Source organism: Stenella coeruleoalba (genome assembly GCF_951394435.1).
Source record: "Stenella coeruleoalba genome assembly, chromosome: 6".
Lineage (NCBI taxonomy): Eukaryota > Metazoa > Chordata > Mammalia > Artiodactyla > Delphinidae > Stenella > Stenella coeruleoalba.
The window spans coordinates 68449131-68476927 of NC_137151.1; the positions used below are offsets into that span (position 1 = coordinate 68449131).

The 27797-nt window shown below is 43.9% G+C and overlaps 1 protein-coding gene across 5 annotated transcripts in view; it reads left to right on the top strand.

Moving 5' to 3' along the window:
* RAPGEF4 (Rap guanine nucleotide exchange factor 4) overlaps positions 1 to 27797 on the top strand; it is a 318083-nt gene that overhangs the window by 56995 nt on the left and 233291 nt on the right. For 2 of the 5 annotated variants that reach the window (XM_079923819.1, XM_079923820.1), the window contains exon 1: positions 23730 to 24905. In XM_079923819.1, the coding sequence (XP_079779945.1) occupies positions 24894 to 24905 (12 nt within the window). In that variant the 5' untranslated portion in view covers positions 23730 to 24893. Of the gene's footprint in view, positions 1 to 2072; positions 2162 to 6743; positions 6839 to 8807; positions 8941 to 18271; positions 18419 to 23729; positions 24906 to 27797 lie in introns of those variants that run through there. The other 3 variants (XM_079923817.1, XM_079923822.1, XM_079923821.1) reach the window with 3 other exon arrangements.

The window sequence follows — 27797 nt, forward strand, 5'->3', positions numbered from 1 at the left end:
CAGTAACAGAAAACTCCCATCCAGCTGGCTTGAGTAATAACTCATACAAAGGGGGACAATCAGTTACTCATGTATAAGCAGTCCTGAGGAAGGATGGCTTCAGGGTTGGTTGATTGAGTGGCTCAATGACATTATTAAGGTCCCAGGTTCCTCCCATCTTTTTTGTTGGTTTATTTGTTTTTGCTCTGCATCCTCAAGTGTTGGCATTTGTACTCAGATTTGTCCCAAATGGTTCTCATACAACTAACTACAGCAGTTGGAGGCATTGTGTGCTGATACACAACATTCCTGCTGAAGGACTATTTCTTGTCTCTTTTTCAGAATCCCCCAGCAGACTTCCTGTATTGTTTCATTGGCCAGAATTGCATCATGTGCCCATCTTTAAACCAATCACTGGCAGAGATCATGGAATCACCAGGGCTGATTTAGACCAATCATGGTTACCCCAGTGGAGCTAGGGAAGAAATACGTTCTTAGAATTCGACCCATTAGAGTAGGGTGGGAACTTGTATCAATCCATGTTCAGTTAAATAGGAGGAAGGGAGGGCGTGATTCTGAGTGGGAACCTATCAGGATCTGTCACAACATCACTGTAGAAAATTTAGAAGACAAAATAAAAATCACCTACAATCCCCAAATCCAGAGATTGACATTCACATTTTGTGTGTGTTCTTCAAGATGTTTTCCCATATGCACACATGCAAAAACATAGTCATACTTCTATTAAAAAAAAATCATCCACACATACGGTTTTCAAACCAATATTTTTATTCTTACTGATAGCGGGAACTTCATTCTTTTAGAGCTGAGACTCTGTTTTCTATTTCTTAAGGCCATTTTCAATGAATCTTCTGTGATGTGTAATATGAATTTGATTGGCAGATGATAACGTCTTTGGGGGCCAAGAAGTTCATGAAAGGCAAAGCCCTAACTCTAAAATAAGTCCCTTACAAAGGCTAGAGTTACTCGAGAGGCCAGCTATAAACTCAGCCATCCCCCATCTTAAGCTTATCATTGCACTTGGTAGGATGCTATTGTTGTTCTTGCCTTTCCACAGCATGTCTCAGTCAGAGAGCTCAGAACAGCTTGTCGTCATTAATTATGGCTCCCAGAAGCTTCCTCTTACGCACTGAGCACTAGCCTTGTCAGAATGTAACTGTCCCACTGAGTTGTCATGTGATTTTTCATTGAGCCACTTGACTTCTGACTCTGTGAGAAGAATTTTAAAATATCAGATCATTCCATCTAGTTATTTAGCTAGGATATTTAAAAGGATAGTTGGGTCTGTATGAGATTTTTGAACCAGTGTTTCAGAATGACTTTCCAAACTACTGGTCTTAACATGGATATGAGAACTAAGGTTCTCTTTAAATAACTAAATGTTTTCTCTCTGAGATTACAAAAGTAAAGCAAAATTAAGTTCAGAAATTTCTCATGAGAATCATTTCTAGAGAGTAGTTAACTCGTCATGCCTAAAAGCAGTGAATTTATAAAATAAACAAGAAAATGGACAATGAAAATACAGTAGTTAAAAATTTTAAAACAGATTTTATTTTTCTTAATCAGCCATTGTTTAGCTTAAAAGGAGACATTCTATTCTAGAAAGCATGTTGCTTTTAATATAAATAGATTTGGGAAATTGGGGTGGTGAGCTAGTTTTGTTGAGTCCCATAGTCTTATTAACACGCACCCCATCTAGAGTAATAATTTTCCAAGAATCACAATACAGTGAAGTATATTTAAGATAAATTACAGAGAATACCAGTCAATTCTTCTTACATTCAAAGGATCTTATAGCATTTAGGGTTATCATCCCTTATTGCTGCTCTGTAAATATGAAAGAGTTCTGTTTAATAGAGTTCTACTTCATGGAACGTTGAATAAATAGGATATAGCTTTGTTGATAGAAGAGGGAAAGAAAATTTTGGCATGTTCTGATGGGTACAGATAGAGAAAGGTTGGTAAGCTCATCTAGGTCCAAGTTAGGCTCACAATAACCAGTGAGAAACTATCAGGTTACGTGGTAAAACCAACTTACATTTGGTCTACTTACATGGCTGTTTCTTTTCCAGTATTTCGCCAGGGTGATATTGGAACCAACTGGTATGCTGTCCTGGCAGGGTCTTTGGATGTTAAAGTTTCTGAGACTAGCAGTCACCAGGTAAGATACCTTATTCTTTTTTTTTGTCTTAAAGTAAGAGTTATTACTTTTAAACGATACATTATCCCTCTGTCTTGGATGCCATCAAAATTACATTTTCCAAGCCACTTCCTCTTTCCCACAGTAAGGAGTTCAGCAAGTATGTGTTGAGTTCCTTTATTAAGTTACTCAAGAAACATATATAGTGAATGTCTTCCATGATTTGAGTGTGGCGCCGGGTGTGGGAACATGAAATGCAGGAGCACATGGGCTGTTCTCCAGGAGCTTGCTCTCTATTTGGAAAATGCAACAAGTCCGTTGCAGTGAGAAACTTCAGTTATATAACGTGAGATGTGAGCAAAGGGGAAGGAGAAGCAAGTCTTCCGAGGTTTGTCCTTAGAGCCTCCTCCGTCTGGTTTCCTGACTTTTCTCCGTCCTAGAAGTGATCCCCTTGTCGGCCTTTAAAGAGCTCCAGCAATGCAGGGGAAACGTGGTCGGTGCAGTCCCCCAAATATCCCTCACTTTTTCTCTACCTCAACTTGTCAAATGTGGGAGGGCCAGTAATACTTTTTTTCCTAAAGTGCAGCACAGGCTTCCTTTATCCTAATCAGTCACCTCTGAGGAGCTTGGCATCCTAGTAGATAAAACTCATATTCTTCTTGCCCTCCATCCCATAATATTTGTGAATTTAAAATTGGACCCTGGGCTTCCCTGGTGGCGCAGTGGTTGAGAGTCCGCCTGCCGATGCAGGGGACACGGGTTCGTGCCCCGGTCCGGGAAGATCCCACATGCCGTGGAGCGGCTGGGCCCGTGAGCCATGGCCGCTGAGCCTGCGCGTCCGGAGCCTGTGCTCCGCAACGGGAGAGGCCACAACAGTGAGAGGCCCACATACTGCAAAAAAAAAAAAAAAAAAAAAAAAGTTTTATATTAAACAAAGGAGCATTTGGAGCTAATGCCAAAATTTACACTTTTACATAAAAAAGAAACTTCTGGGCTTCCCTGGTGGCGCAGTGGTTGAGAGTCCGCCTGCCGATGCAGGGGACATGGGTTCGTGCCCCGGTCCGGGAAGATTCCACATGCCGCGGAGCGGCTGGGTCCGTGAGCCATGGCCGCTGAGCCTGCGCATCCGGAGCCTGTGCTCCGCAACGGGAGAGACCACAACAGTGAGAGGCCCGCGTACCGCAAAAAAAAAAAAAGAAAATTGTACCCAGAGTCTCCTTTCATATCTCCAGTGACTTTTGCCCCGTCATTATTCCATGTGGCCTAAATGTGCGGAACCTTCCTATTTAGAGCCAAGACCCTCTCATCTCAAAAGGACACCCCTCTAGAGGCTACCGTCAAGCTTCAGTATGAGAATGTTCCAAGTTTATATTCACATATTCAGGATTCAGATAAAAACTGAAGGAAGAGAATTGGCTAACTACAGAATCAGAAAGAAATATCAAGAAACATCAAAGAATCAGTTAAAGGGACAAATAACCTCCAGCCAAGTACCATGTTTAAGACAGTGCTTCTGAGCGTTCTCCAGATGTGGCACACTTCGAATGTGAGAAACATCATGACGTCCTCAACTTGAGGTTTAAATTTTGTAGGAACCTGTGTGTGTGTTGGAGTTGCGGGCAGTTACCGTCTAACAAGCGGATGGTTGGTAAGTGGACATTTGAAGTTTGGAGTATAGATGCCTGTGTTCCACCCATTGTCATGGAGGCTTAGGACCTCAGGCCAGTGCCCAAGTTCTACTTAACCAATAGTGTACCTTTTCTATGCACCAGTGCATCAAAAGTTCCATGAGAAACTGCCCGGAATCTGTGCCCGCTAGCCTCAGTGGTACTGTCCCTCTCCCCTCTCTCACAGGGCCAGTTTCCTCTTGGATTTCAGAGCGGCCCAACGGGAGAGGTGGATTTTGATTCTTGTAAGCTGCCTCCGTTTCCCAGCGGGACCGAGGACAGCTAGCAATTCTTGGGTATTTGTTATGTGCTAGGCAGTGTTCTCAGCACTTAATAGGTGTTTACTCCTTTAATCTTCACAATAACCCTATGAGGTAGGTCACGTTACTGCTTCATTTTACAGATGAGGAAACTGAGGCCTCAAGGGATTAACTCACTTGCTCCAAGTAACATATCTAGAAATTAGGGGAACCAAGATTAAAACCCAAGGACTTAGGCACCTGAACATACGCTCTTAGCCAACACTCTGTACTATTTGACTCCGAAGAAACATGATGAAGCGTGCGATTCCCCTCTCTCGGCTACTTCTCATCCTTTCAGGTCACCCCATGTCCTGCATCTCTGCACACCTTTTCCCCACAGACTGCTGTCCTGGTGGGTCCCCTCCGGCTCTCGTGGCTCACAGCTGCCCCTGATGCTTCCCTTCACCCGGTCGCACCTCCGTGGATGTGCAGAGGGGACAGGACCTAGAAGAGGATGATTTTCCTTCCTCCTCTGCATGGTCCTGAATGAGTAATGATGGTGTGGGTGGAAAGTTGAAAAGAGAAAGGTGAGGAAAGAGAGGAAAGGGAAGGAAGATGCAAATTAAGGAGGAGAAAGGTGAGAAGGCAAGAAATATAAGCAAGAGAGATGAGGAAAGAATTTTAAAAAGCAGAGCAGATGTTCCTAAGGGATGATAAATAGCATCAGCCGTGACGTGCTGACACCTCAGATGTTAAAAGCTGGCGTGAGATTTTGATGGTGTTAGAATAGTATTTGGCCAGGGGCTGCTGGAGTGTTACCCTGGACCAATTATCTCTCACCATGCGGTGCCAGCCAAGAATAGCTGAGCAACACTTTGTTATTAGCTGTGGGTTTTTAAAAAATTTTAGTACATTTTTAACTTTAGATTTTAGCTGTGTTTTTTTTTTTTTTGCGGTACGCGGGCCTCTCACTGTTGTGGCCTCTCCCGTTGCGGAGCACAGGCTCCGGACGCGCAGGCTCAGCGGCCATGGCTCACGGACCCAGCCGCTCCGCGGCATGTGGAATCATCCCGGACCGGGGCACGAACCCGTGTCCCCTGCATCGGCAGGCGGACTCTCAACCACCACGCCACCAGGGAAGCCCCCAGATTTTAGCTGTGGTTTTGACCTCAGCCCCAATGCAGAGAAGTTTCCTGAGCTGGGCTTGCTCTTCTCTTACTTTGTTAGGAATTAGTTTTATACCAAAGCTGGCTTATTGCCTCCTCTGTGTACTTCACAGAGTCCAGCCATAATGTCCAACCAGAGTTTTCTGAATTGATTTGGAGAGTCACTAAGAAACAAGGAAAACACATTGACCTCTACATCCTCCAGCCCTCCCAAGAGTAGCCTGAGACAGACAGTGATCCTAGCCTTCTAGCCAGCTCTGATGGGCAAGACAGGGTTCCAGCCACACGGAGGGAAGAAGCTGAGGAGGATGAGTGAGATGGCTGAATCTTCTCTCATGGCAAGTTGCTCAAAGGGGAGAAACAAAAAAAACCCATTTCTAGCTGCTCTAGCCTTGTAATGGACTCTGGTCTCTGCCCACTAGTGATGTGGCCACATCAGGTCTATGGGTTAGTCAATCATAGTAGCTCCTATGTAAGTGAGGGTTTGCCAACAGGGTGCCAACAGGATGCCAAGCAATGCCAACAGGAGATAGATAGATAGATAGATAGAAAGATAGATAGATAGGAAGATAGATAGATGGATAGATGGATGGATAGATAGATAGATAGATAGAGACAGATATTTCTTTTAAGGAATTGGTTTATGTCATTGTGGGGACTGCCAAGTTTGAAATCTTCAGGGCAACTGGCAGGCTGGAGTTTCAGGTGAAAGTTGATGCTGCAGTCTTGAGTCTAAAAGCTGGAAACTCAGGCAGAATTTCTATGTTGCATTGTGGAAGCAGAATTTCTTCTTTGGGAAACCTCAAGGGAGACCTATGTGCTCTCAAGGCCTTCAACTGATTAGATGAGGCCCACCCCCATTATGGCAGGTAATCTGCTTTACTTAAAGTCTACTGATTGCAAATGTTAATCACATCTAAAAAAATACTTTTATAGCAAAATATAGACTGTTTGACTGAACAACTGATTACCGTAGTTTAGCCAAGTTGACACACAAAATTAACCATCCTATACCCCTATCATGGGGAGCAAAATGAGATTGGGCAATGGGCCATGGGAGGAGAAGCAAGAAAAGACCTGGAATTCCTAGAGACTAGCAACAGCATTGCTAAGTGCCTTCACGTGTCACACTGTGTGAGGGGTTCCGTGGATATTAACTGTCTTTATCTTTAGTTATTCATGTCCTATTTTACAGGGGCTTGAAAACGAGGCTCAGAGACCTTAGGTATAACTTTCCTGGGGCCACACATACGTACGTGGCTAAATTAAGAATTGAATTCACTCGACATTTCAAAATGAAGCTTACCGGGTTTTACAATAATTCTGTGTTTGGTAAAGGAAGATAAATTTCTGTGGCTTATAGAAACATTTTGGATACCTCCTAGATGCTTAACAAATACCTGTTGGAATGTGAGCAACCCTCTAATTTTGTTTACTTCCTGATTTCAAGGTTTTTTTCCAATTTCTTTCACTTAGTAAGTCGCCATGCATCGTATGAAACCTCATGCAGCAGTATTAATGTTTTTGTAGGAAAAAGAACCCACTGCAAGTCGTCACAGTTTTCTGGCTAATGACTACTTTGACCGTTGTCTGCCCAGAGGAGTTGTTAATGTCCGCCACTAAGTAGATAGAGCAGAGTCCTTACTGATCTCTGAATGACAGTTTTATGAGGCCACATTTTTTAAAATTTGTATTAAATCTGTGGGTTTGTTTTCCCCCTGTGTATGTAAAGAAAGTTTGGTTACATTGTGGAATCTTTGCTGGGACTAACTTTATCTGCCTATTTTTGGTCTCTGCGGACCAAAAATGTCAGTGCTGGAAAATTCCTGGACAGTGGCTTTAGAGGTACATGGCTATAAAAGAGAAGTATTTCCTTCTTTTTACTGCTTGACTTAGCAAAATAAACTCATTTTAGTTTTATAAAATGCAGGCAAGAAAAAAAAAAAGAATTGAATTCACATCTGACACACTCCAAATTTCATGTTCTTCCTGCTGTTCACACACGAAAAAAGGTGGGCAGGGGGCAGTAAAAGAAAAAGAAGAAAAGTTAAAAGAGACTAAGAGAGAATTAAGGAACGAAATGAGGTAACAGCAAAGAGTCAAATCTTCAAAAGTGGTTAGGGCAGTTTCTTGCCAGCCTGCCCCTCCATTTCCTTTCCTCAAGTCTCACCCTGCCTTGCATGCCTCTCTTCTCATCTGAGAGTCAGAAGTCAGAGGAGATGGTGGTGATGAACTGCCAACCTCATCTCTGAGTTGCGGCTCCTCAGTAGGGTTTTAGCTGAGCCGGGATGGTGAGATAAGGGCAGGAATGGCTAATGGTAACAGGGCGCCCACTAGAGGCAGCTTTGTGCAAAGCACTTTACAAGTTTTATTTCACTGGCTACTCCCTGCATCGCCTTCCCCATTCAGTGCTATTATTAGTCTCATTTTACAGGTTACACAGCCATTAGGTGTCAGAGCCAGTTCTTTGTGATCCTAGGGCTCACGTTCTTGACCCTCAGGGTTGTACAGGTGCCATCCGGAGGGTGGGAAGGGGAAGGGATAAAGTGAGGGCTGAGCAGTTCAGCAGTGACGAGTGTGCAGAGAAGCAGCTTTTCCCCTGCAGCTCCTGCAGCCACCCTCCTGCATTTCCGATTCCAGCTCAGAACTCAGAGCTCCACGCCTCACCTCCAAGCCCCCCTGAGGCGTGCTGCTGGGGAAGGCCCGCTTCTCACCCTCTGCTGGGCTGCCCCTGGCATGTGGGCCCTCCTGCACCACCTTTCAGGCCTGGACGCCCACAGTGAAATGAGCGTGGCCCATCCCTTCAAAGGGTTTCTGGGTTAGAGGGTGGGAGAGGTGTTGATGGGATGTGTAGGGGGTTGAGAGAAAAGGAGGAGCCTGACTTGGATGATGAGGTGGGCGGTGATGCCACTGATTGAAATAAGAAACACGTGAGGAAGAAAACCCTTCACAGATTCTGGTACAGTATTTTTATGGCATACATTTATTAGGTACTATTGATTTGGGGGGAATGTCTTCTGAAAAAAAATCACCCTATTTCTTATGTATGATAGGAAGATATAACTATAACTTCAAGAATACACAGAGCAGAAGTATCTTATTTGCCTCATAAATTCATGTTACTTTCCTGCCTGTTTCAGTATATTACTTTTTTTCCCTTCCCATCATTCCTCTATACTTTTCTGCTCACCAGAGTAAGAAAACTCACTTCTTGCTCTCTGTATGATTGGTTTGGCAGGTTCTTCTTGAATTCTTTGGACCTCCCGTGGAGGGTCACCCTTATTTCTCATTAGCCATACACTACGAGCAGAGTAGTATTAAATCTCATCATATGCAAAGCATTTCACTTGCACTCTTTTGTTTGAGCCGCTCTGTTAGGTCGACCCAGCTGTGTTGCATCTTGCTTAGGTCACAGGTGAATGAGTTGCCCACTCAGGAGGACACAGTGGTAGCCCATAGAGCTGGAAGTCACCTGACTTCCTTACCCAATCCGGTGCTCTGCCCGAGCCACGCTGGGGTTGGCCACACGAGGGACCATCTGCTGGGGGAGGAGGCTACGGGTACAAAGGGCGCTTGCTCCCAGGCGCTGCCGGTACGCGCGCATGGTGGTCACGGCGGTGTGTGGCGCCTTCTTCATACCCTGGGGTCACGCCGATGCCCAACGTTATAGCAAAGAAAGCCCTTGATTCCGCATTTGGGAGAAGGAGGAAAACAGAAACACGCCGGTAGGTAGTAATATAATCTTCAGGCCCTTTCCTGGCATGGGAGGGCGGAGGGGAAAAGCCATGGGGCTGCGGGCAGCCAGATGGCTCGCCTCCTGGTCTTGTTTGGGGTCAGCCCGCCCAGTCAGTTTAGAAACACAACGTGTGCCAGCCGGGGAGGCACGACCTGGCGCGCTGATGCTGCCCCGGCCTGTGTCCGCTCCTGGCTCGGGACCGGCACCCTGGGGTACAGGAGCCTGCCGCGCGCTGGCTGGGACCAGCTTCTCTGCCTCTCACGCAGTTAGGCCTACGCTCTGCTTCCCTGCCTTCTCTTCACCTGAGTCTCCCCAGTCCAAGGCCTCGAGCGCGGACCGGGGTAGGGGAGAGACAAAAGCCTCCGGATGAGGAGAGGGACGTGGGCCGTACCTACCCGAGACCCTCCCCGAGGAGCTGGTGCCACGGTGCTTTCGTTTCTTGCGTTACAGCCTTGAAACCGGGGGTGTGCTAAGAACTCTGGGAAGTACATGGATTATTCCATTCCTGTTATTATGGCGAACTTTTATTAGAGACCGTCCTTGGAAATGTCTTCCTGTAATTTATATTGATCCCACTACTCCGTAAAACAAAACCTACTTGGGAAGTGCTCCTGCCCCTGTGTCCCTGTGTGGCTGTCAGAGGCCCCTCTCCCAGCTGCCCAGCCGTTTTCCTGCCTGGCCGTGCATTGTCTTACCCCCTGAAACTGAGAATGCCCAGCAAGGGGCCCTGCCCACGGACAGCCTCACTGTCCCTGAGTGTCCCAGCCTGGCTCACGTGCTCGTGTAGCACAGATTCTGCTGGGGATATATCCTCCAGTTCCCAGCGAGACCTGTCCCCACCCTCGGTTTCTTACCTAAGCCTGAGCAGGACGCGCAGGCCTTCAGATGCCCACAGCTGAACTCGAGTGCTCAAGAAGCTGCCTGTCTCCGGTGCCCAATTAACTTAACGGGCTGAAAGCCAGAGGCTTTACATTCCCACTGGAATGAATAATATCAATACTATGGGTGGACTTTTTCATGTTTAAGTGGATTTCAGGTTAGGAGTGAGCACTGGAACAAGTTATAAAACAAATATGAAGCTTAAAAACAATAAATAGTTTTAAAAACCACACTATCTCAGACAATACCCAACTGTGTGGGGGGGGGGGGGAGGTGCGGGGGGGGGGAGGGGCCAGAGAGACAGGGTCCTTCTTTTCTCTGCAGATTTTATAAGTGGGGAGCCTCTTTGGCATGGTAACTATTTAAATCCTAAAAATAAAGTTTTAAACTAATCTTTACAGCAAAAAAGTATAACAGTTCCCCAGTCATATGAAAGAAGAATTTCTGATGGTTGCAGAGCAAATAGAAGTTCATACTGCAAAATAGGGAATGGGATGCTTTATTAATTCATTAAAACTTTTATATTTCTATAACAGATGCTTAAAGTGTTACTATTTACTTAATGCAGTGCACAATGGTTTAAATCAGACCTCTTTCGAAATCCTCAGAGCCACTTAATTGCTGAGTGACTGTGAGCAAGTTAGAGCACGTGTAAGTTCGAGATACTAGTTCCTGCCTTAAATTAGTTAATGTAGATAAAGCACTTAGTACGAAGCTTGGCAAGGAGCAGGGCTTCCGTGCTTTTTTATTACTACTTGGAAAGAAAAGTTGATTGCCTGAAGTGGAATGCTGTTGGTTGCAATGTTGTCATTTTACCACAAGAGGGCAGTGCTAGAATAGAAAAAGCAGGAAATGCACTTGGTATTCGAAATGGCAAGTTTAACAGTGCTGTTCAGCCATTTCATGGGATCAGAGAATAGGGCTGAGCTTGGCCTTGGTCATCACTTTATTCATCTTTTCATCAGTCTCTATAAAGTTGTCTGGCGATTTTTAGCCAAATTTTTGGAAAATGGTCTCTTACTGGTTCTCTCCCCAAAGTAAAATGTGCTTTTTTTTTTTTAAAACCCTCTGTCTATACAACAAAGATGTTTTTAAGCGTTGCATATTTGTAAAATTTGGAGGATAGGCATGTTTCTCTGTCATGTTGCTTTATCTTTCCCCGTCTTTGTTTTTGTCTGTCTGATTCTTTGGTTCATTCTCATTTCACCCCATTATTTTCAGACCTTGCTGTCATTTGGAAACATCTTCTGAACCCATTTATCAAGCCAATAAAACCTGAAAGGTGCCAAGTCTAGAGTGGTTGTTTGTAATCTCTTACTACTTGTCTATGCTTAGGTCACACTCTTTGTTAGGATCTGATCAGAGTTTGTTTAGCATCCTGCCTGGGGCATCCGAGTACTGCATTTAGTTTTGTTGCATGTAATTCTGGGTTTGGGCAGAGGCAAGACAGGGCCACAGTGTAGTACAGACTGGCTCTCTGCTGAAACAGGGCTGGCCTCCCGGAGTGAGTTATCAGATGCTAATGCGAGTCCATTCTCACTGAACCTTCCAGCAGCCAGCCTGCCTGATCTTGTTGTGCTGTGTCTAACACCGATTCCAAGGAAGTGCTCTCAAAGTAATAGAGCTTGTCTTTGCTGTTTGTTAGGAAGAAAAACACATTTGTCTTAGTATTTTGCCTTCCTGCTTGGTAGTAAATCCTTAAGGCTGCACATACGCCCTAATGTCTTGACAAATTCAGAGATTAGGTTCCATTAAACTTTTATTTTCTAAAAGGACTTGGAGCACTTCGTAAATTCCAGGACTAAATTCCAGCTTATGAAATAAACCCAGGCACTAGCAGACTTAATGGCAAGTGTTGCCTATAGGCCTAAAATAGAAATTGTAAAACTACTTGTTTTGTAAAAATTTGTTTCAGGGTGTACACACTTAAAGGACCAGTTCCTTGATGTTAACCCAACATGTATCCAAAACAATAAATATGCGGTGAGACAATTAACTTCTTGAGCTACTAATAAGGAAGTGAGTTAAATATGCATGATTAAAAATAGGATACCCCTCTGGGCCTCCCTGGTGGCGCAGTGGTTGGGAGTCCGCCTGCCGATGCAGGGGACGCGGGTTCGTGCCCCGGTCCGGGAAGATCCCACATGCCACGGAGCGGCTGGGTCCGTGAGCCATGGCCACTGAGCCTGCGTGTAAAAAAAAAAAAATAAAAAAAAAAGGATACCCTTCAAAGTTACAGAGCAGTCAAAAAATTGATGTACTTAACACAGAATTCTTCTAATTTATTGTTTTAAATTTCATCAGAATGTCTAACTTGTGTAAATTAGATTTCAGCTGCTGCTCATAGACCTCATGTGCAAGGTCCACGTTTATTAGCTTGGATATCAGTGACACATAACCGTGGACTTTCTTAACACCATTCCCATGTCCATACTGTAGTAATGTTTATAACGAAACAAACAAATAAAATGCCTCCTATGAGAATGCCTACTTTAAGGAAACCCAGTATACTGTAATCCAGACATTCAAAGCAGATAAATTAAGGGGTGATTAGTTGCAGTGCAGAAGGATTCTTTGATTTACAGCAGGACTCTTCAGAAGGGTTCCTTTGAATACATGCTCCCCCAGAGAGCTGAAGTGTTTTGCAGATCATTCAAACCACTTGACATCCAGACTGGGGGACAGAGAAACTTGGAATTTAAGTGTTGAAAAAGCCATCATTAATTGGAGATGAATGCAAAATGAGTAAGAGATTCTCTGTTACTTAAATAGTAGAAAAATACACTTTGCTTTTTAGACATGTAGATAACCATATTTATATACATGTATAGGTTAAGTCAGAAATAATAGTTTCCATTTTTGATGGAGCACCTGTGTGCCAGGAACCGTATTGGACTATCTATCACGTATACTGAATTCTGCTAATAATCGAACGAGAAAGATTGTGCCCATTTCGCAAGGGAGGATACTGAGGCTCCTGGGAGCATTCTCCCCAAAGCCCAGGATTAGTAATTGGCAGAAATGAGCTTTGAATCTAGGTCTGCAAGGCGCGTCCTCTTCTCCCTATGCTGCCTCCAGGGCACGTCCCGCTCGGTGTGGAGTGTGCCGACGCTGGTGCCTCCAGGTGTGTGTGCTTTGCCTGACGCTCCCTGCCTTCCAGCAGGGCCAGATTGTTGACACCTTTGTTAACTTACCTAACACCAACTTTTAGGAGCAGAAGTAACCAGACCCCACCTATTCTGCTGAAACACATACCATACCAAGATATTGCTCCTGACTTCAGTTGGTGCCCACCTGGGCAGGAGGAGAACCTGTAAGCTGGGGGCTGCCCACGGTGGAGATGGGCACCTTCTAGAGGGCCTGTGCAGGTGCTGCTGGGCAGGAGGTGGGGGAGGACGCAGGAGGTGGGAGCAGCACAGCCCCCAGGTGAGCAGGTGAAGGGCTGAGGCAGGTCTAACTTGATGGGTGGGGCCTGGTGATGGGCAGGGAGGCAGGAAGCAGGCTCCGTGATGGAGATGGGTGGCCAGGCTGACGGACGAGGCCCGGTATTAGAAGGGTGCCAGAGAGGAGCCAGGGCCTGGGGAGTGCTGTCACGACGAGGCAGTCTACCACTTTGAGAAGAATTAGGATACCGGCAGGTTATCGGGACAGAGGCGCAGAAAGATAGAAACCCAGTTTGTCCAACTGATGCAGGAGCTCCGTTATTAGAACAGGGCACAGGATCGGAGTGGGCAAAGCAGAAATGCAGATGCGATTCTTAGTTTCTGGCTTCGGTCGCTTGCATTTCTCCTGAGTAAGGGGGTCCGAGCCCCAGCCTGGAATGGATTTGATCCTCTAGGTGAGGGTCATGTGGGCCCCAATGTTGGGATTAGAGGGTTGGAGGGGGAGCAGTGCCAAATGTGTGGGCTTTTCCTGGTGATTTGGAATCATTAGGAATTCAATCTGTGAATTGGCTGATTGAGAAAAGAACCTGTACGGATTAAAGTAATAATTAATCAGTTTTCCTACTGAACCTTAGAAAGAGGTTCTTAAATTTCATATAAGTTAGGAAGTAGATGGGAGGTAATTAGATTGGCTAGTTTCTAGTCTCAACCCTTCTACCTGTTAGCCACACTTCACAAATGACTGAATATCGTTGAGCCCGATTCTCCTCAACCTATAACATAACAATAATCCCAGTGTTGCAGGATTGCCTTAATACCACCACCAGGAAGACTATCTTTATTAAGCATTTCTCTTGAGTCCGGCATGGTGCAAAGCACTTAAATAGTTTATCTCCTTTACCTGTTGTGAAGAATTAATGAGACATCACAGTCAAGACACCTGGCCCAGGGCATGGCCTATAGTACTCCACTCACACATGTGGAGATCCACGTGAATACCGAGGCACGGGAGGATAAGTACTGTTAAGGGTGACTGGGTAAGTAAGTTTTTAGAAGGTAGGAGGAGTGATCAAGTGGACTCACAGATGAGAGAGAGCTCGATCCGATTGCGGGAAGAAACCAGGTATCGTATCAGTAATATGTCATGGGTAATTCTTTGTTTTGAGAGCCCATCACTGCTAGTTACGTAGTAGCATTGGCCTTGGAGACCCAGGATGCTTTACTAATACAAGGAAGTCTTCCCAGGTGTCACCCAAGGGATATTGCACTTAGGATGTGTCTGATGCAAAGCCGTCAGTGATAAGCTGGTCTCTGTTGCTATTGTAGGATCTCTCTGGGATTACTGGTTAGGCCCAGGACCTCCCCAGAGGTCTCAGTGTAACTTGGGACTCAGGGCCACGTTTAGCTACCCCAGTCTCCTGTTTGCCCAGAAGCTAACCTGGAGACGAGGATTTGGCTGCAAGTGCTTTTTATGGAGGAAACCCCAGGAAGTGTCGTAAGGGAGTGGGAAGTTGACAAGAGGAATGAGGAATGCCTATAAAAATGTGTAGGTAAGGAGTTCAGCTAGGGGCACCTGGGCTCACTCCTTCCGGGGGACCCTCTAAGAAACTGGGTAGGGTAGGAAGCCGGCGTATTTATCTTGCTCCTCTCATGCCTCTTTGGAAGATACACCTTACAGGCATTAATTGCCCAGCACGCTGCCCTCAAGTGGAGCAATGCAGATGAAAGGGGAAGCCGAGCGTATATGTGGGAACTGTCCAGAAACCTACAATTGCCTGCGAGGGTGGGAGAAAGGGGTGGGGGAATCTGGCAGGGCTCCAGCAGCATCTGCTAAACCCACCTTCATACTTGAAGACACTCAGATTTTTAGATCGTCATTTCACATTTGAAAGTCCCCCCAAATAAATTACCATCTTAATGTAAAATGGGCCATTCCTTCACTGTTGATGTTTCATAGTCCTTGCCGATTTCTTCAGTCTTCCTCACTGTAAATATTTCCTTTCAGGTAACCTTTCCGAACATTAATCTGCAATTGAGCAGAAAATAAATGTCTGAATAGTCCCTGTCTAGTACGTATTGAGACATGAGCAGATCTCTAGAGGATGTGTGAGTTTAAAGGAATAGTAGTGTTCCCTGCAGAAATGGGCACTTGCAGCTGCAGGCAAAGGCATGCATTTAAGCATCTCCGCAGGGTTTCAGGCTTGGAACTCTGACCTGCAGGGATCTGGCGAGCTGGGAGTGTGCACTAAAATAAGAGTGCGTCGGCGACTCTGACTCACATTCCTGGGGCTCACGTTTATCCTGCCTTCCAACTTATTGATACATACTGAGCAACCATGTTGGTGCTGCCACCTGAGAGAACATTTGAATGTCAATGTCTTTATTTGGTAATTATTTTCTACGCACATTGCAAGTCCCCTCCTGGAACTAAAATGCAAACAAGGCCTCGCCCCTAGGGACCATAAAGGGAGTGATTCATCTTTAGGGTGAAGATGTTCTTCTTAGGACTTTCTTCTTCCCTGTGCCCAATTATCCCAGTTGCCCAATCCACACTTCCCAATCCATTCAGATTTCTAAGTAAATTTGTCCTAAAAATACCGAGTCTGCTGAAAGTCAAGTTTGAAGTTGCAAGTAACGCTTCTTTCAGGTGAGGTTTTATAGTCCTGCTTTCAAAACCATATCTTGTATTTGTGATTCCCTGTCCTTACATTTGAGAGGATGGGGTCTGAAGGAGGAGAAGACAGGTCGGGTCCCACACTCAGCTCTGGTGGGAGAGCGCGGGATACTGGGAGTGAGCCCAGGTGCTGGACGGAACGACGGGGGCTGGTGCCCCTCTGCACAGAGGTCCTGACGCACGGAGCCACACTGAGGAGGGCACTTGGCAGCACTAACATGACTAAATGTTGTTACGTGTGAGCAGGCAGGTGTCATGTTAAACTCTCTAGGGGAAATCCAAGAATTTCAGTCTTTTGTCATCATTACAAGAACTGCTCACCAGCAAGAAGATGGGCTCATGCGACCGACTTTCACAGGCTGTGTCTTTGTATACCTTCTGGTGACACATGGTGACAGGTGTCGGGGATAGGAGACGAGAGATGGAGAAGACAACTTATTCCGTAAAAGTCTACAGCGAGCTCACGAAAAACAGATCTGCATGGTTCTTGTGCGTTATACTTTGTAGCTAATCGTAGATAATTGAGCTACATGGATAGTGGCAGTAGTAATACATATGGTTCATCCCTGTCAGGTTTTAAAATAGAAATTTACACTGGAAAGTATACATTAGGCTAAGAGGATTCTTTCTGAAGGGTCCAGATGATTAAAAAAAAAAAATGAAGTAGGCTAGTGGATCTTTAAGCGAACCCGTAGTCTAAAGAATTTGTGAAAGTCTGTCATTTATCATAATCCATCTTGTGTTTTTACTAGAACCTGAAAATTACTCAGAAGTATCTGATATGCTGGGTATTGATATTTCAGCCCTGGGGATATTTTTCTGACTGAGTTTGTTACCAGCTGCCTTTCTGGAAAATTTATTAACAGGCCATTTTTATGTTTCCCCCTGATCTTTCATTCTCTTCTGAGATATTATTGATTTTATTTTCCTGAACACAATTTTAAGTGGTAATATCTGTGCAGAAGCAACTTGCTATGGTTCAGGGAACTGGATTCTTATGGGCATTCGTCTTAGTAATGTGATTACAAAGTCACTAACTTGATCTTAATAACATTTGCCTATTATCGTGTATTAGGTGCATGAAAGGAAAACTGTACTTTCTAACTCAGGATTACCCTTGTGTATCTCCCTTAGTTGATAGTATCTTTTGCAAAATTAACGTCCAGGTGATCTTGAGTGACTGCATTACTTGCAACTAGTTAGGATTAAATCCAAGTATCGTCGCCCATGTTGCATGCAGAAAGGAAATTACGTTTTTAGTACACCTTACACTTTGAAATCATCGATTCAGGACATTTTATCAGCTAGCCACACAGCACTTCACTGGGTGCTGCGTTTACTCTATTGTGGCTGAGGGGGGCAGCGTGATACAAGAAGCTGGGAATCTGTAGTCAGATAGTCACAATTGGAACCTGGCTGCGTTACTTACTATCTGTGTGAACTCGGGCCTCGTGAATCCACCGTTCTGACCCTCAGTTTCCTCATCTCTTTGAGTCAGACTGACATAACCGTATCCCCGTTCCGGTTTCTTATTTAAATATCGTTAACTGTACTCTCTCACTAAAAAAGCTGAGTTCATCTTCAAACGATTTCCCCCGTTTTCTTAGAGCGAGTAGTCTTATAAAAAGATAACCATGTCCGCAGAAAGACGTGCACAAGATTGCTAGCAGCCTTATTCATAATATCCCCAAACCAGATACAACCCAAATGTCCACGAATAGGAGAATGGATAAGCACATTGGGGCATACCCTTGCAATGGAAAACTATTCGTCAGCGAAAGGAAAAAACTACTGATCCACGCAACAACATGGATGAATCTTACAGACGTTATGTTAAGCAAAAGAAGCCAGACACCGAAGAGGGCATATTGTCTGATTCCTTTTACGTGAAGTCCTAAAACTGGCAAAATTCCTTTACGGTGATAGAAATCAGAGCATCAGTTGCCTCTGAAAGGAGGGTCCTGACTGGAAAGGGGCATGAGGGAACTTTCAGGGGTGATGGAAATGTTGTCTTGCCTTGGGTGGTGATTACACGGTGTATATATTTGTCAAAACTTGTTGAACTGTGCAAGTGAATTGAGTGTTATATTGTATAGAAATGAGTTGACCCTTGAACAGGATGGGTTTGGACTGTGCAGTTTCACTCATGGCGGAGTTTTTTCCATAGTAAATACTACGGTACGACATGATCTGTGGCTGGTTGAATATGCTGATGTGTAGGAACCACGATATGCTCAGCTTTTCTACTGTGTGTGTGCAGGGCTGGGGGTTGGCACCCCTAACTCCCCCGCTGTTCAAGGGTCAACTATATACTTCAAAGAAAAGACAACTCATCCACTGGCAAAATGTTTGCTTTTCTAATGACCAGTTTTTTGGATTCTCAGGATGCAGTGACCATCTGCACTCTGGGGATTGGGACAGCCTTTGGAGAGTCCATTCTGGACAACACTCCCCGCCATGCGACAATTGTTACGAGGGAAAGCAGTGAACTTCTCCGCATCGAGCAGAAGGACTTCAAGGCACTATGGGAGGTGAGCCCCAAGGCTGCTTTGTCAATTAACGTGGTTGCAGAAAAGAGAGAGAGCTGCCACATGGATAATGGCATTAGAGTCAAGCCTTAATGTGCTCTGTTCTGAGCCGGTGGATGGAATTTAATTTTCAAAACTTGTTTTTGAAATGAGTGAATGAAAAAGCCATTTTGACACAAGACGTCTTTCCTTTTTTTTTTTTTTTTTAATGTAGCGCTTGCTCAGTTTTCTGTGGTTTGACATCCATTATGATTATTTCTTGAATGACCATAGAGTGTTTTATGTATAGAGTGTTTTTACGTATTTCCCCCCTCCTATTCCACAGATGTGTTCTTAACCAGGGAACAAAATACTTTGACATTTTCTTTGGCATTTTCAAAATCGTCATTGACATGTTCCCTGGGAAAGTGGAATGGATGGGGTTAACATCTGCTTCATTTAAATGCTTTAAAGAATGATGTGCCCTGTAATAAGGTATGGGAAACGAGGGACGGAAAGATGGCTGGTTACTTGCCAACTTCAAAATGCACGGATAGCACAGCCGTGGATGGGGGCAGCGGGTCCTGGCGGCTTGTGCATTTCCCGCTGCTTACCAGCGCCCTTTAGGGTACCACGCTCATTTACAAGAAGGACGGGGAAGAAATCAGCTTACACGCAGTCACGGTAAATGGAGTGCTTAGAAAGGCCCTTGCGTCCTCTACGCTCATTCCTTTTCAGTTCTTCAAGCTTCTGGCTGTTCCTTACCTTTGTCCTTGGCTCAGTACGTCCAAGCGTTAACCCATCGAGCTGGCAGGCTTCGCCACTTGTCCCAGTGTGGCTGAGATTTTAAACCTGATCTAAAAAGAATTTTGTGTAATCAGATAGTTTCCTCCAGAGCCAAACAAATGACAGATGCGTTAAGGGAGCAAACCTGTAGGTGAATGAGTGATGCTTTGCCTTGAAAGTCCTGCAAAGCCTTGGAAGGCCTTGGTGGTGAAACCTGTTACTTTTATTCTTGGCAGTAGTGAATAAATTGCAGGGTTACTTGTTGGAAATGTTCCTCTTAGAAAATATTAAAGAGCTCCAACTGCTCTGTAAAGTTCAGAGACAAAAGCGAGTTTTAGGAAGGTAGAGCTAAAGTAGGTTTGCATGAGGTGTGTGCGGAGAGGTTTTCTGTCAATTAAAAGGGACCAAACTTGAGGCAAATAAGCCGCTTTTTGGATCTTTCATTTAAAAGGTGAGCTGAAAACTCTTTTCCAAAAAGAAAATTCGGAAGACTGGTTTAAGAACAAAAATGACTCCAATTGTGATGTATGTCATTATAACTGCTTCTGTCCGTGATGACTTATTCAAGTTGCTGGCAGAGGATGGTTTGTGGCAATATTTAAAAATTTATTTTAATTAGGAGGCCTCAGTGCTGTGAAGAAAGTTCCTGAGAAGTTGCTACCTGTGAACATTTTTAAAAATTTATTTTAAAAAATTTCGGGACTTCCCTGGCTGTCCAGTGGTTAAGACTCTGTGCTTCCACTGCAGGGGGCATGGGTTCGATCCCTGGTCAGGGAACTAAGATCCCGCATGCCGTGTGGCATGGCCAAAAAAACAATTTATTTAAGAAATTTTCAGACGCTCAGAAAATCAAAAAGGATAATACAATGAACAACTTATACACTCTCACCTAGTTCAGCAGTTGCTAACATATAGCCTTATTTGCTTCATCTGATTTTGCTGAACCACTTTAATGTAAACGACAGGCATCACGACATTTCATCCTATATATTAGCATATTTCTCCAAAAAATCAGAATGTCCTGCCACATACCCATAATACCATTATTTCACCTACAAAACTAAAGATAATATACTAACGTCATCTATATCCAGTCCACAGTTCAAATTTCCCCATAAATATCCAGAAATACATACATTTATTCCATAAGTATTTTTATATCTGTTTTATTTCAAACCAGACTCAAATAAAGAACCATGTGTTAACATTTGATTGTTATGTCTAAGTCAGTCTCTCTCCCCCCCCCCCCCGCCCTCTCTCTCTGTCTCTCTTTCTCTATGACACTGACTTGTTAAAAAGGCCAGGTCAGTTTCTCCCAAATTCAAGGTTTGTCTGATCATTTTCTCATGGTATCTTTTTTTGTACCCCTACCCCAGGGTTTCCTGTAAACGGAAGTTAGAGCTAAATGTTTGATTAGGTCAAGCCAAACACTTTTGGCAAGAAGTCAAAGGTGATACTGAGTACGTTAGGTTGCTCTTAATGTCTGGATGCCTCACTGTAAGTGATGCATTGGTTTGATTTGTTTGATCCCTTGGTTGGATTGTATCTGAGTTATATTTTAGGGCTATTTTTCACAGAGGTTTCCCTTAGAGGAAAATTATTAAATGGGGCTATTGATGTTGAAGGTGGTCCTTGGCATCCCAAACCTTGCCACATGATTTGGTAGCTCCGTGGGTCCAACCCCTCATCTGTAACCTCAGAGCATGATTCTGGTCTTCTCTGTCAGTGACTTAAGTGAGCTGAAAAGGATGGAGAGAGTTTTTAGACTGACCTCTTATTTTACAGGTTGGGGTTTGGAACCTCATAGTGAGCAAGAGATTAGTAAGATATTTCATTTTTATTTACCTGTTCATGCAGGCGAGCACAGAGTACAAATAAGACGCTCCGTGAACGTTTTAACTGGCTAAAGTGAGAATGCAAGGAACTCCATTATCTAGCAACCTGTGTGAATCAGAACTTTATTAATGAGCACACCTGTGCATATATAGTACATGATGATCCTAAGAAATTGTGGAATTCTAAATTACCTTTCGAGCAAAGAAAATTGACTTATGTTTATTCCACTGTTCATTTATTCAGCAAATACTTAGTGAGAATCTCCTGTGTGTCAGGTCTGGCTATAGCAGTGAAGAAGATTGACAGGGCGCCTGCTCTCTGGGCCAGGGCTTCTGTTCTACTTGGAGGAGAGAGAAAATAGACTAGCAAGTCAATAATATTATTTCAGAGTATAATATATCATTATCATTAAGTAAATTCTATTTCTATTCTCTGAATATAGGTGATCCATTGATGGCATATGTAAAACTAATCTGTTAGCAAAATATTGGATAACCAGAACACCTATTTCTTGATTATGTCAGATAAGAGTCTATAATTCAGCCATTCATCACACTGGTACGTAATATCTGTAAGCAACATTAAAACCCAAGCTCATGCTGTCAGCTGAAATTTAACTTAGATCTGGTAGCCAGATATCAAAAGGGAAGGATGACATAGCTTCAGGATTCAGGGAGAAGCCTCACTGAACCATGAAATGGCAGGAAGGAGGCAGCAGAAAGCTAAGCTGGGTCCTGCCTCTCCCATCAGCATGGTAAGGAGCTCACTGTTAGGCCATAGTTCCCACACGGTAGAAATAAGCTCATCTGAATCATGGGTCTAAATTTGCATGTTCATCTCATTTGCCTGCTTACTTCTGAGGAATGTCCTGGTGGGCCCGTGGTGTGGCAAGCACTCTCAGATTGAGGTTTCCCTCCTTATCTATGCCTTTGATGTCACTTAAAGTGGTTGACAAGGACCAGGAATCTGAGTTCCTTCTAACCAGGAAAATGATGGTGTGTAATCACTAACAGGTAGCACAGTCTACAAGTAGCTCTTCAATAGGCTGAGCGAATAGGCTATTTTAAATCTTACACCTGAGACTTTAATGGCAACAGAGAGCTAGGTAACCCTGCTTCCTTTCCTGACCAAAGGCAAGTTTCCTCAGCTCTCCGCAGATACACACCCAGAGAACTACACCTGAGATATTGAAATCCTATTCAATTTCATCCCCGGTCCTCTTGCTTTATGTTGTCTCTTATGTTGTAAGTCAAATTGGTAGCACCCAGAGTATTCTTTAAAATTATTGTCATAAATGTGACCAGAGGCATTATTTCAGTCGTCTATATAAATATATCAAAAATAAATAAATATTCCCCAAGATGTAACTGAGGAAGCGGCTTGATGCTTTTCTTTGTACCCTGTATCTTTCCTAATGAAAACTTTCCCTCCTCTTTCCTTTGCATGTTTCAGTTGCCAATTTATGATCATATTTGAGGGAGCTGGGATCTCCATCTCAAAGTCAGGTCATATTTTCTTAGCTTAAGTGAATTACAGTAAATTTATTCAGAGTTGGTCAATAATGCTTCCCTCTTTTCATGCCTCTTTAATATTAGAACTTAATAAAAAATATTAACTAGGGTATAAAACGTCTCACTTTTCAGTAGCATCTCAGGAGGGAGAGTGAGTGAGAGAGAAAGGAGAAAGTTATTGAATTTCATTCAGAAAAAATTAAAAGTCTTGGAGTACCATTTTTAGTTCTTGAGAATTGTAATTTAAACTCTTTGACCCTAGTGGCATTGCATACCCTCAGTAAGGAAGTTAAATGGCAAAGTAGTTAAGTGTGGGCTTGGGAGTTTTAAGCTGTGATAATCTTGGATCAAGTGTTAATAAGTATCTATGGTTGCTGGTGGCTCTTGGAATAAATAAATACTGATTTACTGTCCAATTCCATGAATTTCTTCTCAGCAAATATAGTCTAATGTTTCCAGTGGTTAGAACAACGACAAGGAGTGTTTTTTGTTGGCTCCCTTTCTGTCTAACGTCGTGGATGAAGATGCTTTTAGGTTTGCAGCATGTCTTGTCATCTTTACATGGAATATGCCAAGTACATGGACTTGTATGAGGAGATGAGTCCAGTGTGTTCAGAGAAGTAGATTGGAAAGTCACTCTCCACCAAACTCATAAAAGACACCACTGAGAGGTCCTTGCACTAGTGATCTACTACCTGTGTTCCAATTGCATGAACGTCATTCTGGCCAAAAACTTTCCTTCACTGTGGGCTATGTTTGAGCATGTGCAAAATAATACACACTTGTGAATGAATTATTTGAAATTTAAAGACAACAATGAAACTAGAGTCTTTAGAAATAAAAGCAATTATTTTAAATTTGTAGTCTGACCCATGCCACAATAAAAGTGGTTTCTTAGCTGTAATAGTTACCCAGAAGCTCTTGTGATTTTATTCTAACCAGGACATACAATATCGCAGAGAACCGTTGCTCGGATGTAATGATTGATCCCATAGAGTTTATTCCCCAAATGTGTCTGTGGCCTCAATAAATATTGTTGACCGAAAAATTTTTTTATGCTTTCTGGGATATAAACTGGTAAGAATAAGAAATATGTGCATGTTTCTGCCTTAGGAAAAGGATACAATTTGTAAACAAGAATATTTCTAAGAGTAGTGAATATTGTCAAAGAAATAGTTTTATATCTATCTCTATTCCCTAATTTTCGGTGTTTTATTTCTCGATTCTACCAGATACATTGGCAGTTGTTGGACTGAAAAGTTTCGTAGCTATTTCTGTTTACTGCCTCTTTTGGACTATGCAGGGAGAAAAAGCCCTTTTCCATTAATAATCTTACAAGCCACTACGAGAATAGGAATTATTGAAATTACAGCAGCTTGGTCTTTGCACTTGAAAAACCATATTGGAGTAATATACCTCTCAGAGGCATCTGCGCCTGCTTGAATAGATTGGATGTTCCTCTCTGTCTTGGGCTGTCAGAAAAATTAAAGCCCAGTGCTTAAAACATAGTATCTTCGAACATAAAAATCTCAGAAGCCCTTTGGGTGGGTTTTAATACTTTATTTAGCATGCAAACAGTTTCAGGTTGTTTCACTTTTGCCTGAATGCTAGGCTTTCAAGGTAGACCGGTATTTCAAGTAAATGTTTAGTGGCCCTGGGTATTGAGGTTGGACTGCATGACCCATCCTCAGATGGGCAGCCCCTGGCCTGCCTGTTAATGTTACAGGGAGCCACCCCCTCATCTGAGGCTTAACTGGAACCTAAAAGCCAAGGGACCTGCTTTCTCCCAAGTCAGAGGCCTGTACTTAACTTTTGGCGACTTCGGAGCTTGTACCGTAGGGTTACTTCCCAGGCCAGAAATTTGCATCAAAGGGCTAAGAAAAATACATCCAAAAATAAACATGAAAGCCAAGACTTCATGCCAGGAACTCCAGCCACACACATCCTGTTGGCTGGTTCTCTTGCCTCTCTCCTCACTGTTCTGCTTCTTTTAAACCGAGCCGGAAGCCTGCTCCGGTGACTCGGACCTCACGTCTGCCCCAGGGTCTCACTCCTCTGTCCTCAAGCTTTTCCATGGGATGCTGAAACGATTCAAATCCAGAAAGGAAGGGAGTGAAGTTACTAGGAGATAAGTAAAGTTAAAAATAATATATGTATATATAGGAAGTCTTTTCCTATCGCCTTTGACGGCCTGAGCTTTCCTGAAGAACCACCAGCCCCGGTTTTCTGTCTGGACTGAGATCCTCTTAACAGTAATAGATACTAACAGGAAATAATCAACGATGAAGGTGCATTTTGCTGTCCAAATAAAGCACAGTTCTTCACTGGATGTCTGAGAACGCTGAGAAAAAGAAAAAGAAGGACGTATGCCCTACCAGGTCAGAATGGGTCTTTTTCTATTCTTTAGTGGGGAGATATTATATGTCACCGTTGGCAGTTTAGTTCTAGGAATTATACTCTAAAACATCTCTGGCTTTTGTAAGTATGTTCCAGCAGACCTAAATATGTACCACGGCACTGACATAATTTGATTTCATCTTTATTTATGGGGTGGGGGGGGAAGGGGTGGCTCATCTTTTTCTGATTGTGAAGGATTTGTTTGTTTAGCCTGATGATCTTAAATGTTTCTAGGAGATAAAGATATTTGTTCATAAGTAGGCAGAGTTACTAAATTTATCACATTAATATTAAATGTATGTATTTATCTGGTGAATGGCATCTATTAAAAATGAATTTGGGGCAAGGAAACAGATTGAGCGTGATGGTATTTCACCCTCTGGATGCCCTGGTAGGCACCTTGCCTGCAGCTCTCAGACTCTATGAAGTCCTTAGTGTTTACGGCAATTCTGTTACATTATTGATGACTTGAAGTCCGGCCAGCTCCAAAAGCTGTGATCTCACTCTTTCTCAGAAGATGATCGGGGGGGTCTGAACAGATCAAGGCTTGGCTGGCAGGTGCCAGGAATGCCCAGATGTTGCGGGTGGGCTTGCTGGCAAGGTGCTGTTGTTGCTTCTGAGCTGGTATTCCTTTGGGTGTTCATTTCGGGAGTGTGCAGTGGTCCCTCACACCTTTTAGGAGTCGCTGTTGGTGGAGGTTTTGAAATCCTTCCCCTGGTTGCGCATTTACCTGCACGCTGTTGACACCTCCCCCCGACCCTCTCCCCGCACTCTAATCTCGCAGTGGCCCTCTTCACTGTCTCAGCTCACCTGCTAGGCTGCATGCCTGCTAAAGCGCTGTTCGACTCAATGTTAATCGATCCCACTTTGAAAATTTCATCTCTAGAAGCTTCTGTCGTATTCGACAAACATAGTTGGCTCCCACCACGGGGAGGTGCACAAGGCACCGCATCTGTCTTCCTGGTTTACGATCTAGTGGAGAAAACAGACAAGCATAAACACAAATCACCCTGATATCAGACAAACGGAAAAGTCCCATAAGATAAGACCCAGGGTGCTGAAGGACATATGGCGGAGGGCAGGGAGAGATTCATTTCCACCCAGGCTATCATTTCATCCAAAGACAAAGAGATCTGGTGAATTCTTGTGTGGCTAACAAGGCTGTTTTTCAGCCTCCCACAAGGATTGGGGTCAGTTAACCAAATTACAGTGTTTGAGACAGGCTTGTCGCAAGGGACTGACCACACAGAAGAGGCAGGGCTTCCTCACTTGTGCTGTGTTGCCTGCTGCCTTCTCCTCCTGTCCTGCACCCCGGGCGGGCTTGGTTAGGGGTCTGCCTGCCCTCTGAGGGTGTCATGTGTTGTATTTCCAAATGCCTGGCTTTGTGTTTTGTTTATTGTTCAGTCATCCTCTGGAGAAATCTGTTCTGAGGTTTAACGGGTCCCCAGGGCAAAGGCAGTTCTAGTTGGGAAAACTTTTAAGAATTTGAGACTTTCAGAAGGAACACGTGGTATGCGCTGGGGATATCGTTAAGCTCTTTATGTGTCAGGAGCCCTCTGGTCATGGGACTTTCCTCCTCTCATCAGGCCAAATTCCACTCCTGTGTAGTCTACAGGCCACTGCAGAGAGGTTAGGGCACAGTCACTGGGGCAGGGTGTCTGACACCGAGGAAGGAGCAGCAGGAAATCCTGTCCCAAAGTCGGCAGCTCCGAATTCCTGCAGTCTTGCCCTGGGGTTGATCTCACTGACCTCAATGTTTTGAGCTGTCTAACTCAAACCAATAAATGCAAGACAGACCTTCTGAAAGCTATTGATGTGGTCGAGTGTTCTGGCCTGAAATTCTGATCTATTCCTGGTTTAACCCAACTTTGCTGAATGCCCTTTTGGAAAGCTCTCCAGCTTCCTAGGCCACCTGTCTGTAAAATAAATGTACCTTTACTGAAATCCTGCCTTGCTGACAGCAGTGGTTCAAGTTAATGTTGAATGTTAGGTGCCTTATGAGCTGAAAACTTTAGTGCCTCGTCCTTGCCTTTCGGTTTGCAACTTCAAGAAACCAGAGCCACAAATTATGTGAATGAAAAGGATAAAGTATAGGCAAAAGTTCATATTGTATCAAAATACATTATTTGAAAGGCAAGAAAAACGTTTTTTTATCTTTCATTTATAATTGTAATTCCTAAAACTAGTTCCACGTTAGAATGACCTGGGGAGTTATTAGAAAATTCCCGTGCGTGGGCCCTCTCCAGACCAGTGAAACCAGAGTCTCTCGAAGGTGGGGCCTGGGCATCATAGCTTCTGAAAGCTCCCCAGATGAGTCTGCCGAGAACCCCTGTCCTCCAGCTCCAGGCTCTGGTATCCACTCTGCCGCTCTGCACTGGCTGCTTCTGCATGTACCTGGTTGACATCTTCGCCCAGTGCTAAGGCTCTACGATGGAATAATATGTTGGTTCCTTCCTAGTCTTTGTAAAATTTTCCGAGTGTAATTATTCCTTCCCTCATACAGACATTCTGCTTCCAAACTGGGGTTTCTGCCAGATGTAAGTGATAATGGCCATCAGTACTTCAGAGACAAGAGTGAGGGGCATTGATTTGAAGCTTTGTGATTAGAGGTGACCTCTGTGGTCTGCTTATTAAAAGTGTGAGAATAAGGTGCAAAATCACCCCCAAATTCCAGTCCTACAAGCACGCATTCTCTTAGTTGTGAGAACAATGGTGTCATTATACATCACGTAATTCCTGGAAAATTCCACTGTGCCCTTGTGAGAGATAAGAGTGAAAAAGGCAAGTAATATCTCACTGTTATTATGAAGAGAGTTTGGAACTCATGGACTCGCTGAGAATGTCTAGATTTACCTCATCCCTGGACTATACTT